At 35.8% G+C, this 15,515-nt stretch overlaps 1 protein-coding gene across 2 annotated transcripts in view; it reads left to right on the top strand.

The window, feature by feature from the left end:
* PTPRQ (protein tyrosine phosphatase receptor type Q) overlaps window positions 1-15,515 on the top strand; it is a 197,368-nt gene that overhangs the window by 24,230 nt on the left and 157,623 nt on the right. For both annotated transcript variants that reach the window (XM_032854693.1, XM_032854692.1), the window contains 6 exons: window positions 2,630-2,802; window positions 12,165-12,345; window positions 13,664-13,825; window positions 13,930-14,109; window positions 14,702-14,809; window positions 14,957-15,238. In XM_032854693.1, the coding sequence (XP_032710584.1) occupies window positions 2,630-2,802; window positions 12,165-12,345; window positions 13,664-13,825; window positions 13,930-14,109; window positions 14,702-14,809; window positions 14,957-15,238 (1,086 nt within the window). The remainder of the gene's footprint in view (window positions 1-2,629; window positions 2,803-12,164; window positions 12,346-13,663; window positions 13,826-13,929; window positions 14,110-14,701; window positions 14,810-14,956; window positions 15,239-15,515) is intronic.

Below are 15,515 nucleotides of genomic sequence, written 5' to 3'. Positions count from 1 at the left end.
ACAAGCTTTTTCTTCTTTCATTGAAAAAAAGAGAGAGAGAGAGACTTACAGTCATTCTTATACAGGGGTACATTTTTAGGGTAATATAGAACAACTTAATCTTTACTTGAACTGTAATTTAAGGCATTGGTGTCATAGAGCAATACTTACTAAGTTATTTTGAAAAATATCTTATAAATTAGAAGATTTCCTCTCTTTGATTAAATAAGGGATAGTAAATTCACACACACACACACACACACACACACACACACTTTTTTTTTTTTTCTTTTTGCTGTACTGGGTAGTTTCTGGTATTCACTAGATTAATGTGTTACGTCAAATGGAAATGACACTTTACTTATTTTTTTGATAGGCAGGGTTTCCTTACCTCTTAATCTGATCAGTGTAGTCATTAAATTTGTTTCTTCAGTTGAAGTTCTACACAAGATCAAATTAAATGGAAAAATGCCAGATCTCTTCCATGATACAATACTGGCCAAGGCTTTGTCTACATAGCAAATAAAATAAAGTAAATAAAATAAAATAAAATAAAAAAAATAAAATATTTGCTATGTCTACATAGCAAATAAAGATCTAAAATAAAATGTAGAAGAAAGGTGGAATGGAAGCTTTGCTATTTAAATGGCTGTGTTATTTTCATAGTACACAGTCAATTGGAAAGTTGCTCTGCCTTTGGAAAAATGTATGTTGGTAAATATGTTGATAGAAACATAAGGACCATATATGTTAGGAACAATATTTATTTTATATATACTTATACAAGAGGTGACCTGTGCAAAAGTTTTTATCTATCTTATTTCTTGCTCGATCCTCAAGAGCCTAGAACAATGATCAAAAGATGAGGGCTCAGTCTGCTGGATGATGGAGTGAATCTGTGATTATGGGGTCCTAGTCTAGAACTCTTCCTCCATCCTTCAAATGTCAAACTATTTTTCCTTCAGATCAGATGTTCTGTGGGGAGAGATCAATCTAAAGAGTTATCCTTCTATATAAAGAAATACGGAAATGTTTTTAGAAAAGGAGATTTAAAGAATTAGCAAATTACAGTGGTACTTCCATGTTTATATTCCAGTTTTGAGCAGAGTTGTTACTATGTGCTGGACACAAAAATATTGGCTGCAGTAGTAATGAAAATCTTAGGCAAGAATGACTCATTCATTCATCTAGCCATTAACTATTTAGAAAGATTTAGAAATACTTATATTGTTACAATATCTAGGGGGCTTTTTTTTTTTTTAAGATTTTATTTATTTATTTGACAGACAGAGATCACAAGTAGGCAGAGAGGCAGGCAGAGAGAGAGAGGAAGGGAAGCAGGCTCCCTGTTGAGCAGAGAGCCCGAGGCAGGGCTCGATCCCAGGACCCGGGATCATGACCTGAGCTGAAGGCAGCGGCTTTAACCCACTGAGCCACCCAGGCGCCTCTAGGGGGCTTTTTAAATGGCTACTTCATAGAGACAAAAACCCTCAAATCTGTGGAATGAAAAATCCCTACAGTTTCCTATATGGTTGAGGTAAGCATAATTATATTCATTAATTTTAAATCATGTTGACAAGAGTTGTGACACTGATTTTCAATTCCTTTCTGTTATCTTAAAAGGGAAAAGGGTCATTCTCTATTTATATTATATCCCTGAAGTACTTCTATTTATATTATATCCCTAAAGTACTTCTGTTCTAAATGATATTTGCTAAAACTATTCTAATGTAAAATAGCTTAGGGAAATGAATTTGATGTTTTACTACATCTTGATTATAAGGAGTTATATTATTTTCTTTCTTGAGCTTTTCATTCAAGGTTCCTTATGGTAACCTTCCATAGTAATAAGAGCAGTATAATTTTACCCATCTTATAGGTTAGCAAATTTAGGGGAGGGGTAAATTGGCTATACATAATCACACTAGCTATAAACAAAAAGTAGACAAAAGGGCATGTTTATCCTTGATCCATTATTACTCCTTTGGTATTGGGAGGGTTATTGGGTGTCACTCATGGTCACTTTCTAACTACAATTTACCTAAGTACTTGGTGCTTTATTGTAAGCCAGTGGTTAGTTTGTTTCTGTTTCTCTTTATTACTTAAAAGAGTAAGAGTACCTGAAATTAGAGACTCACATAATTCATTTGTAAAATCAGCAGACCGAAATCAATCAACTCTTCAAGCAATCTCATGTAATAAGTTGAAAGATAACCTAGTTGAATTTACCAACTACATTTCATTTCAGGCAAAGTCTTCTGGATATTATTTTTTGATATGTTGTTATAATTTTATAAAGCTTTCAGGGTTTCTGCTGGGCATTAATCATCCCTAAACAGCTTTTTCTGGGAAGTTATTTTGATTAATGAATTTGTTTCAAACAAATATTATGACATTCTGATTTGAGGAAATAACTCTATGTTATCCTATTTCTTATTTACATTTTTGAGAACAATATGTAGAAATTTAACGTTATCTGTTTATTTAATGAATCTTATACATATCTGTTAATAAATAATAAATTGTTGTAGTCTATTTTCTAATAGACTTCCTTACAAATCTTAAATGGTAAGCTAAGAATTTAGGGAATTTTTAAGATTTAAAAATATTCTGTTAAATTCGTCCCCTCCTTATTCTTTTTTTTTTTTAGTTCCAGGTGCAATATTTGATTTACAACTTGCAGAAGTAGAAGCCACACAAATAAGAATTACTTGGAAGAAACCACGACAACCAAATGGAATCATTAACCAATACAGAGTCAAAGTTCTGGTTTCAGAGACAGGAGTAATTCTGGAAAATACTTTGCTCACAGGAAAAGATGAGGTATTCACTTTCATTTCACATCTTGGTGAGCCCTTTCTCCTTGGTTTTGGCCCTGATAACTTGGAAGACTTTCCAGCATTCAAACATAAAATGTATGACAAGCATCATGGTACAAAGTAAATTTGAGCTATAAAGATCATCCAACTGGGTCATATTTCATTTTAGAACATACATTATTAGTTAAATGCTATTATTCTTTTTCAGCATATAAAAATGTTAATTGAGCAATTAAGCGGGACTAAAGGTGCTTCCATAAGTGAATTTTATTATGGTAATTCAGTTAATGAATTGTTTAGAAACTCCTGTTATGATTTAAACACTCCTCTTAGGCCTCCTTGCAATTTGGAACAGTTGCCAGGGAAAAGCATAGTATTTAGTAGTTGTTGACAAATGACTTGTCCTGTTCAGTCTTTGGGAGCTAATTTTTTTTTCAAAGCTATCTCGGAAAAAAAAAAAAAAAGAAAGCAAAGTATGTTTGATTAAAGAAAGCAGATGGCACCTAGGTGGCTCAGTTGGTTAAGTGTCAGACTTAGGTCATGATCTCAAAGTTGTGAGGGTGGGCTCCTGTCCCACTCCCTGCAGTGGGGGATTCTGCTTGAGGTTCTCTCTCTTCCTCTCCCTCTGCCCCTCTACCTGCTCATTCACTCTTTCTCTCTCAAATAAATAAATCAATCTTAAAATAGAAACAACCTACTAAATTATGGAGATTAAGCCATGCATGGATAAATGATAAGAGGACAATGTGTTTGCCTCTATTCACAATGGAAGTCTTATTTTTTCCCCTTTGGTTTTTTGTTTGTTTGTTTGTTTGTTTTAAAGATTTTATTTATTTATTTGAGAGAGAGAGAGAGAGAGAGCGCACAAGCAGGCGGGATTGGGGTTGGGGGAAGAAGGCTCCCCACTGAGCAGAGAGCCCCAGGTGGGGCTTGATCTCAGAATCTTGAGATCATGACCTGAGCCAAAGGCAGAGGCCTAACCCACTGAGCCACCCAGGCACCCCTTCCCCTTTTTTTTTTGTTAGAAATATGGGCAACACTGTTTTCCCTTTCCTGTCTTCATTCATCTTACCCAGCCAGCTCTTCACCTGTGAGACCCCTGTAAGCCTCCACACTAGTCACATCCAAGAATAGGTACAAACATAAATGCACTTAGGACCAATGAATCCAATCACAGGTCTTGCAGGAGCTACCTGATGGCTGTTCATCAACTCACTTCTACTGTTTTGGTCTAGAATCACTGCTTTTTCTAGCTGTGCTATTATTTTTCCCCTTACATATTGTCTATTCTATTTCTAGTCTCTACTTTCTTTCACTTCTTGTATACCCTTGAAAATTGATGTTACTGTGGGCTCAAAGCACTCTGGCTGACCAAGATGTACAACTCCCAATTATTCAACATCTCCAGCACAGGATTAAAATTCAATTCTATGTTTACTCCTTTTCTGTGTGTAAAAGATGTGTTAAAGCTTTCTCTGATACTCTAGTGGACAATTCAGGCAAAGAGCAAAAGCTTAAACCTTTGCTCTGGCTGAGACGGTCTTAAATTAGATAGTTAGCTGTTTTGAGATGAGGTGACAGATCTCCCACTTCTGTTAATGACATCTGTTAAATGGCCAGATACACCTGTTTTTCTTGAAGCTAAGATGTTCTAGAAAGACTTCTTTGTGATTCTGCCTCTGTCTATATGGCTTGTAATCCCTATGATACACTGAAGAGAACATGAGCTTTGGAGTCCTATAAATCTGGGTTTAGATCCTGGTCATTTAATGGGCTCTACAGTAGAGAGATTGACAGCATGGTTCTAGGAGGCAGAATGCTCGGGTTTAAACCTTGGTTTTGTCATTATGGTTGGTTTAACCTTAGGAAGTTGGCCTGACCTCTCTGACCTTCAGTTTCCTCTTCTCAAAGATACAGATTATAAAAGTCCCTATAACAAAAGTATTAATGAGGATTTAATGGGTTAATGCGTACAAAAAAGTTTAGAACAGTATGTGGTATGTAATAAGTGCTATGCTAAATAATTGTGAACTGTTGTGATTATTAATCATGGCATTGGAACTTTCACTCTGATTGATACACATTATTAGTTTCTTTGGCCTCTCTCAATAAAAGAACACATTACTTCTCTTTGTTTCTATGATGGTATCTTTCTTTATCAGATCAGGTCTATTACTGATATTTCTGTTTTCCCATGTGACTGATGTTTGGGTTCATCTTTCAGGAAGTTGATTTGGGGAGAGAGATATGGCAGAGGCTCTAAATCCAAATGGACTTCGGTTCTAGTCTTGGCTCTGCCTTATACTAGCTCTATAACCTCGGACAAGTCAACTTTTGGAGACTTGGTACCCTCATTTTTAAAGCAGGGCTTATAGACCTACCTTATAGGGTGAGGAGTAGGGGAAATAATAGTTAAAACCTCTGGTTTAGTGTATTCATTTATTACGCTTCATTTTGACCTTGATACCAGATAAGGGCTCTTACTTTTCATTCGCTCTTCTACTTCTCAAAGTATGGCCTCCACACTCTTTCATAAGAATTATCTAAGTCCTTGAAATCTTGTTAGAAGTCATCAGTGACCTAAGTGTCAAATAAGGTGGTTATATATTTTTAAGTGTCCCCATCTTTATTGTCTCCTCCAAAATCCATTTTTCTGTTCTCCTACTCTCCAGTTTTTGATTATTTTCTGCCTCATGCTTCTTCCACTTTCATATGCTGTGACTTTGCAAAACTTTGCTCTTGTGTAGTAAAAAAAAAAAAAAAAATGAAACAGCTAGTTCTCCTATAATCTCCAAACTCCTTCATTATAAACGTATTCCAGCCAGTCCTGTTTTCAGCCTTCTTCTTACACTTTCTTTTGATGATCATATGGTTTCAATCACAGCTTCCTACCTGAATGATCCTTTTGCCTTGCTTTCTACTCTGGTCTTTCTCTGATACTCTAGTCCTAATGGCAACCATCTTTAGAGAGATTCTCTCAGGGTTTATCTCATCTAAACTCATTTTCCCTCATAAAACAAACAAACAAACAAAATCCTTTTATGGATAATGGTCTGGTTAATGACCAGTAGGAGGAGACAAAGCTGGGATACAGCTTGGAACAGATAACTTGACAGATCCAGGGATGGCAATGGAGACCTGTGAAGGTTTTCATGGGACACACAAGAAAAAAGACAATTAATAGTTTCAGTTATGAAGAATGAAGTCTTGAGAGAGACTAATTTGCACCCTAGATACCAAATAGCTTAGAATTCCTTTACTCTTTGGACTGGGGACACCACAGGTCTCTGACGTGAAGGTCATTTTCTGAGCACTGAGAAGGCCTTTATGGTGCTTTTACATGCCTGATACTTCTCTTTTCAGATTATGGCATTGTTACTCTTTTTGTCGTAAAAGTTCAAAACCGTGGGGTTACCTCTGACTTGGGTTATACCGAGCGTTGAGTAGTCATTCAAGATTAAGCCAGCTATTTTTACCTCCAAAGGGTGATTCATACATCTATATTTCATTCCTGTGTCCCCACCGTAGCTCAGGATTGCATAGTCTCTTACCTGGACTATTGTTGTCTTACTGCATCAGTTTTCCATTGTAGTATAACCATTTGCCACAAGCTCAAGACAACTCATATTAGGGGCACCTGGGTGGCTCAGTGGGTTAAAGCCTCTGCCTTCGGCTCAGGTCATGATCGAGCCCAGCATCAGGCTCTCTGCTCCGCAGGGAGCCTGCTTCCTCCTCTTTCTCTCTCTCTGCCTGCCTCTCTGCCTACTTGTGATCTCTGTCTGTCAAATAAATAAATAAATAAAATCTTTATTAAAAAAGACAATTCATATTAATTTATTATGTCACAGTTTCTTTGAGTCAGGAATCCACACAGCTTAGATGGATTCTCTGCTAAGGGTCTTGTAATGCTGCAGTCAGAGACTGTGCTGTGTTTTCGTCTGGTGGCTTGACTGGGAAGAAGCCATTTCCAGACCGATCAGCAGATTTAATATCCTTTTGACTGGAAAACTGAGGGCCTCAGCTTTTTGACTGGACGCTAGCCTTAGTCCCAGCTCACAGAGGCCTCCCACAGGAAGATGGTCATGAGGATTTTCCCAAAGTGGCCATTTAGTTCATTCTGCCAGCAAAGGGAATCTGTTTGGTACAATGTAATCAAAGGAATGACATCCTCTCACCTTTGCCTTGTTTCATTGGTTCTGTGCAAATCATAGTTCCACACAACCATAGGAATTATACAAATGCATAAACAGCAGCAGGTAGGAATAATGGGGGAGGGTCACATGAGAGTTGGTACACCACACTGTCCCAGCCCACTATTACATATTTCACACATCTATTAGAATAATCCTTCCAGGTTTAAGTATATTATTTATACTTCTCTCTAATGCAAAGTAACTAAAAATTGAGAAGAGATGGAGAAGGTATATATCTATTTAAGAAATCTAACTCCTTAGTATCATGGTAGACAGTGAGTTATCCTTATTGAAAATTTTTTTTCCAGTGACCTTTTATGGTTTGTTCATTTCTTAATAAATAGGGATTATATGAGTATGCTGAAACATGTATAAGATTTCATTTTCAATATTTAAACAAATTCTTGAAAAATATATTAGAAAATTAAATCTCAGCATTTGAAGACTTTTGTTTTAAAGATTTTATTTATTTATTTGACAGAGAGAGAGATCACAAGTAGGCAGAGAGGCAGGCAGAGAGAGAAGGGGGAGCAGGCTCCCTACCAAGCCCGATGTGGGGCTCGATCCCAGGACCCTGAGATCATGACGAGCTGAAAGCAGAGGCTTAACCCACAGAGCCACCCAGGTGCCTACATTTGAAGACTTTTATTTCACCTTCCAAATTTATATATGAATTGCATGTATAACATGCCTAATAAATGATTGGGAATCCAGACTCTGCTAAAATATTTGATCAGCTCTGATAATAGGGTAACTACTACCATAAAAACAGCTCCTATTCTATGAACTTTAAAATATTCTTCTTTGTGACCTCGCAGGCATGCGGTTATTAAGTAACTACAAAGTTCCAGACATTCTGTTAGGTCCAGGAAACGCACAGATGAATAAGAAAGTACTCTGTTCTCTAACTGTTCGGAAATGAACTATTTGTCTTCTAATGTTTACCAGTTTGTTTCCTCTCTCTTCTCTAGACTCACATGGTATGAGCTTGGAATTTGGAACCAGAGAAATCTGTTTCAGTCCTACTTCTGCTATGACTATTTTTGTGAACTTGAACAGATGACTGTAAAATTAAGCTCTTGATACCTCTTTGGGCTATAATGAAGTGATATATGAGTGAAAGTACTTAGCACTATATTTGACACATAGTAGTTTTAAATGTCATTCTTTGTAGTAGTAACAATAGTACACAGTAGTGTAATTTTTTATCATTTGAAAACGATGGTCATTTCCCTAAGGCTTAATGTCCTCAGTTTCTCATCAGCTGTGGTTTCTGGATCCATCATATTATTGATTACTCTCCTATGTATATTTTCCAGTTTGTCAATGAGCCTCTTAAATATCTGAACACAATATTCCATATGTAATTTGATTAGATCCATATTGAGAAGAAATATTTTCCACCTTGATGTTCGTTTCTTACTTCTTTCAATTCAAAGAATAAAATTAATTTCTTTGCAAGACTCATCCCACTGAGACTAAAGTCTGTAAAACCCTTAAGTCATCTCTCCATGGACTGCTCTTAAGTTGAATTTTACACTCAGATATCGTCCTGTACTTGTTCTTCTGGTAGAATCCTGGGACATTTTCTCCCCCCAAACACCATCTTGCTGCTTAATGTTATGAATTTCTGAGATTCATACAGATACATCTTTTCATCTGATTTATTTCACAAGAATCTCAGTCTTTGTCATTGGTGAACATGAGAAGAAAGCCAGCTAAATGCTTGACCAATTGCTATGGAATGAAGCTGACAGGACTTAAGGGTAGCTTAGGAATGCTTGTGATAAAGTTTACTTTATTGACCATTAGGAACAGAAAAAGAATTAAGCCTTAAGGATTTGTCACCCAAATAATATGCAGGAGGATACAATATCCATTAGATTTCCAAACATACACTAATTGCAGACTTTTCTTTTTACCACTGCTTAATAACAGCATAAATCATGTTATAGTTCATAATAAAATATAGAAGCCTTTCTTAAGGATAAGTCAACTGTTTCATTAATTTAACCCAGTAGACTTCCAGTGAGTCTAAATTGATAGATGTAATGGAGTTTTTTTTAGAAATAAAATCATATTAGCTATAATGAAGGTAATTACACGTAGAATCAGGTTGGTTTATACAGATGGATTAGGAATTTAACTCTGAGGAACTTGTAATTCTTTCACATAAATTCCAAAGATTCCTGGGTAACATATGAGAGGCCTTTCATGTTGGATAACTGTGACATTTCCTAAGTCAATTGTGTTCAACCAAGGGAGATTTTGCTCTCCAGTTGGCAACCTTTGAAGACGTTTTTCTTTGTCACAACTGAGGAGATGCTTCTCATGGGTAGGGACCAGGGATGTTGCTAAACTTCGCACAACAAAACATTATCTAACACAGAATGTCAATAGTGCTGAGGTTGAGAGCCTGGGACTAACTCAATTAGTCTGAAACCTTTAGGAGTTGCAGTGGGCTTCTTTTCCCTTCTGTTTCTCTCACATCCACTTCTACCCCTTCCAACTACTTTTTTTTTTTTTTTTAAGGTTTTATTTATTTGACACACAGAGAGAGAGAGAGCAAACACAAGTGGGGGGAGTGGCAGGCAGAGGAAGAAGCAGACTCCCCACAGAGCAGGGAGCCCAATGTGGGGCTCAATCCTAGTATCCTGGGATCATGACCCGAGCCAAAGGCAGATGTTTAACCAACTGAGCCACCCAGGCACCCCCTAGTTACTTTCTTCAGTTCTAGTTCTTTCTCATCATTTTTGCTCTTGAGATAATTATTTTTCATTCTTTGAAAAACCCAATATCTGCTGTCTTTTTAAGAGAGGCGAAGTGTGAGAAATATTCATGGCACAGCCCTCTCAGTGATAACAAATAATATTCTGGGTTGTTGTGAAACCAATGTTCAAATCATTGCCCCAGTTAGGAAGGGTCTTTCCAGAATACCAGAATTCGAGAGAAATTCAGGAAGTCAAAAATATTTAGGTCAACTCTTTTATTGAAATGGCAGTTGCCAACAGAGATGCTTAACTTAAAACGATGGGATGCTGTGGCTTTACTCTTAATAATGTATCTGACATGGAGTGTAAAATATTGGGAGATTTAATGCAAAGTTGTAGTTCAGGGGGAAATTGTACTACTTCATTGTACCTTCTGTAGTGCTTTGTACACAGTAGACTCTCAAAGAATGGCTGATTGATAGTGGAAACAGCTGTGTGTTTCAAGCATAAACTATTGACTGGAATACCAGAGCATCTCTGAATTATGTGTTTGTGATTCATGCCCTCCCTGATTTCCTTGTGGAGGCAGAACTGAAGTGAGCTGTTGGAAGATAGAAGACCTTTAACTTATCCCATATAGAGTTCTCTTTCCAGAGTTCTTTTTGCAACAATTTTAGAATAGATCTTATAGGTGTCCCCCTGCTTTCCATCACAATACTCTTCTGGCTAAAAATGTAACAAGTTTAGATAATTTTATTTTATAAACATCATTTGGAGAACTAAAGATTGCCCTTAGACCATTTCTCCATTCTTTCATATCTCAGAAAAGTTAATATTCCAATGGCCTATCTTTGTAGATGGTTAGACAAACTGCCTTAAAATTTCTTGCCTTCCTGAAATTTTTCCTGAACACCTCTTACTTTTTTTTTTAAATACTAAGTGTTGATATTATTTAGGAATAAAACCCTGTTTTGGGCTCTAGGACAACCCCAAAACATGTAAGATAATTAAAAAATAAGAGTATCAAAACTTATTTACATAAATAAAACCTTTATTATATATTATAAGTTTTGAGGATATGAGAGCATGGAGTTGGGAAGGAATAAATGCAAAAAGCATTTTTGCTTTTCTTAAAAAGGTTTTGAATTTTGAATTTTGAAGTAGAACTTGAAAAGGAATGGACTGAAAGCAAGTAGTTCTTGCAATTTTTTTTTTTTCAAAATGATTTATCTTGGAAAATTTTGAACAGATATAATAGTAGAGAAGAGAATGTAATAACCCCCTATTAGTCCTTCACCTGGATTTAGTAACCAACATCCTGCCATACCAACATCAGCTGTTTCCCATTGTTACTATTGCCTTGGACATATTTTAGAATGAATTCCAGACTTCATTTTGCTCCTACATGCCTACTTAAGAACAAATCTCTAAAACTTATGGACATTTTAATTCATATAATGATTCCATTACCACGAGTATCAGAATTACTAATATTGTTTTGGTATCATCTAATATCTAGAACATATTCAAATTTTCCTGATTATCTTTGAAGACTGTGTTGGTAGGTATGTACTAATTAGAATCCAGAGTCCACACATTTCATTTGGTTGTTAAGTCTCTTGAGGCAACATTTACTTTGATTAACACTTAGTGTTATTTCCGAGGTTGAAAAACTACAGAAAATACTTAATAGTATTTGGCCCAAATACCCTTTCCTCTATCAGTTATGCTGTGTGGGGAGGGAGAAGGGAGAGAGTCATCTTGTTATCCCAATAGAAACTCTTTCTTTATTTATCTGTAATGTGCCCCTGATATTTTCACTTCAGTATAGGTTACTTTGGTGAACTTGACATGTGTGAAGTACGTTATGGGATGTAGGAGCAATCACGGTTACTTAAAATATTCTTTAGGTCCAGAGCCTTAGACAAGCTATTTGAAAGCTATTGCCATGCAGCTTTGTTCATGTCTGTAACTTCCCTTGATCAAAGATAAACTACTGTTTATTGATGTATCAAGCGGGCATGAAAGCCTCTCACACCTCATGTGCAAATGAGAACACAAAGATAGAGAAGCAAAACATATTTTAACAAGGCAGTGTGCCCAGAACACTTACTTTTGTGGGTGAATAGTTTTAAAATAGTTTAGTTATGAAACTTCTGTATGTGGATGACTAATTTTACAATAAAGTAACTCACACTAGAAACAAATATCCCCTTCATCCCACAATACGGTATTGATCTCTTAAATAATGGAGTGATCAGGATGTGTTAAAATGATGCAGGAATTTAATAGCTCTAGGATGAAATCTGGGAATGTAAAGGAAAACAGTAGTTGTGGAAATAATATTATCTTTTTAAAAAGTGTGATTCCAAAGTTACTAGTTTTTTAAGTTAAATACTTGAGTGAAATCATTATTAAGTGTAACTGTTAGAGTCATTGTAAATGTCTGTTTTTAACTGAAGTATACAGATGACCCTATGACTCCAGAAACTGTGAACATAGTAGAGTCAATGGCAGAATTATTTGAGGGTTCAGCAGAGATATCTTCAGACCTGTACTCCCTTGCTTCCGCTATATATAACAGCCATGCACATAATAACTTTCCTGTGAGGAACAGAGTTGAAGACCAGCATTCAGCAATTGGTAGGTACCATTTTTATGTTCTTTGAAGCGCATTTCAAACTACCAGTCCTAGCTAGCCCAGATATGAACCTTAGCTTCGAGTTCAACCATATTATTAATGGCTCATGAGCTGGAGTCAGATTTTTTTTCTTCTTCAACTGTTGGATAACCTCATGGAGCAAATGGAAATGCCACACAGGCAGGAGTTGGCCCCTCCTAACCCATCTGACCTTCCTCCTAGAGAAAGTAGCACCCTAGAGTCTCTGGCCAAGCTGCATAGACAATCAGTTATTACAGTTGCCAAAGCAGGTGTGATGGGGAGGGATTAACATATCTTCAAATCATTTACAGGCCTCCCACTCTCTGCAGCTTTTGAGTAATAGGTTTTCAAATGTCACTAAAGGTAAATAGGTCAGTAAGTTACAACTCTAGTGCATGCGGTGATAAACAGGTGTAGGTGACCCCAGCGATGTGGTGATGTCATTAGTGTATACACTTGCTTTTCAGGGTCAGTAGATCTTATTGTTTCTAAGAGAAGAATGCCATAGATAGCAAATTAAAAATACTTGGTTACACGACACAAGATCTAAATGATCTCTCTGGTCATTCTAAGAGTGAGAAGAATGTTTTTTTTCATTGCCTTTTTTCTGATTTGGTAATTATCTCATTCCAAATTAAAAGTGTTATGTTATTTTATGATGGTAGAATTAGTAAAAAAAAAAAATCACATTACATTCAATAAATGTTTATTTCATTTACTAATACACTTTTTTCCTGTGCAAAGACCAGAGCAAGACCAAAAATTAAGAGACCTACAATTTCTGATACAGATGTTTCCTTGGGTATTTGTTTGGCCTAATTGTTATTTAACATTGTTGGAAGCACAGGTTCTTAATTTAAAGAAATTAACATTTGTTAAAATCCTTATTCAGACATATTTATGTGTAAGTTACCCTAGCATGCTTGCTTTAAACCTCCAAGAGTTTTAATAAAGGTATGGTGATTTTTGAGTCCAAATAATTCTCATTTTGATAATATTCACATTACAACAGAGCATTGACTTATAGCATTTTAATTTGATATTACTACCTCATCTTTCATTTCAGAAAAAAATTCTTAGCCAGTCCCTTTCAGAAGGCTATATTTTTCCAAAACACTAGTCTCATGTTCCAGGATGTATGTAGTATTAATTATACATACCTATTATTCACACATATCTTCATTATTTTGCATAAAGAAGTACATAGAGAAATTAATGACTAATGTGAAATCAAGTTTAAGATTTCACTCTGTGAGAAAAAAATAATTTTGATGATTTTTTTAAACTGATTTCAAATAGGAACTACAGAGAATCTGTATATCACTGACATTGCAGCTGAACAGCTGTCTTATGTTATCAGGAGGCTTGTACCTTTCACTGAGCACATGATTAGTGTATCTGCTTTCACCATCATGGGAGAAGGACCACCAACGGTTCTCAATGTGAGGACACAGGAGCAAGGTAAGAATGTATCTCCTTTGAAATAATTACCTGCAAGTATTTTTCTTACACATTGTAATGCATTTTCTTTTTGTTCACATTAATTGTTCATTCTTCTTTACAAGTGCCAAGCTCCATTCAAATTATAAACTACAAAAATATTAGTTCTTCATCTATTTTGTTGTACTGGGATCCTCCAGAGTATCCCAATGGAAAGATAACTCATTATACCATTTATGCAATGGAACTGGATACAAATAGAGCATTCCAGATGACCACTACAGCCAACAGCTTTCTCATAACAGGTAGAACAATCTTTTTTAAAACATTGCTTTTCTGATGAAAACAGGCATCTCCTTCTGCCTTAAGCACAGCAGGACATGTGCTGCATATTTCAGATTTCCTTATGCTGTGCTGCCATGGGTATCTTGAAAAATGTGCAGAAATACCTTGATTAAATGAGTTTTTCTTTATTGTATTTATCTAAAAAAAAAAAGAGATAATCAGACCACAAGTATTGTATGGACATACTTAATCCAGAGAATTTTTTTATCTGGTACATTGAAATAAAGTGTTAAAAACTTTAAATGCATGAATGTGAAAATCAGCTGAAGTAACTGAGTTGAATGCTGTTTGTGCCAGGTCAACATAGTCCTTGCAGTGTGCCAAAAATTATTTTTCAGCTTCAGATGATTGCCTTAATATTCAGAAAAGAAGTAAAATATCAACATGGGAAGGCACTCAAGCCCAGGGAATTTTGGAACACTGGGATTACATGGAAACTCACTTGGAGAGCCAGTCTCCCAAATAAATTATTTTCACTAGTTCTGTGTCAAATGACCCTAATCCGTGAATGTTATTTTATGATCTTAAACAGATTACCTGTTGTCATTATAGGGTTAAAGAAATACACAAAATACAAAATGAGAGTGGCTGCCTCAACCCATGTTGGAGAAAGTTCTTTGTCTGAAGAAAATGACATCTTTGTGAGAACTCCAGAAGATGGTAAGAATATCAGGTGCAATTTTAATTAAAAAAAAAAAAAAAGCAAGTAGTGTCGCATGCTTACTGCTGTCTACCTCATGTTCCCTAGTGGCTGAAGCAATTAGCATGGAAAAATACAGTATTTAAAATTTTGCTTTCATCCCCCAGAGCCAGAATCATCACCTCAAGATGTTGAAGTTATTGATGTTACTGCAAGTGAAATAAATTTGAAGTGGTCACCACCTGAGAAACCCAATGGGATTATTGTTGCTTACGAAGTGCTGTATAAAAATATAGATGCCTTGTTTATGAAGAACACCTCAACCACAAACATAATCTTAAGGGACTTAAAACCTTACACCCTCTACAACATTTCTGTCAGGTCATATACCAGATTTGGTCATGGCAATCAGTTATCTTCTTTACTCTCTGTAAGGACTTCTGAGACTGGTAAGTTGTGTATTTGTTGTATAATAATACCTAGTAATGAAGTAAACATGACTGACAATTGTCATATTGTTTATATCTTCAGTAACCTAAAATCTCTCATTCTTTTTTATGTAATCTAGAAATTTATTTGTTTTTTTCTGGTAAGGTGTGGGAAAAGGGCTTGCTGTGTCGATTGTTATGTCTTATTTACATATATGGGAATTCCAAAATAAGGTCAGCGAATTTTTCAAATGCAAGACCTTGAGAAACCAAGGAATCTTTCAGTGTACCTATAAAA

This window comes from Lontra canadensis, unplaced genomic scaffold, assembly GCF_010015895.1.
Source record: "Lontra canadensis isolate GAN:19392208 unplaced genomic scaffold, GSC_riverotter_1.0 scaffold9, whole genome shotgun sequence".
Taxonomy (NCBI): Eukaryota; Metazoa; Chordata; class Mammalia; order Carnivora; family Mustelidae; genus Lontra; species Lontra canadensis.
The sequence above is the reverse complement of the archived record's forward strand: the minus strand, read 5'-3'. Positions and strand labels throughout refer to the sequence as shown.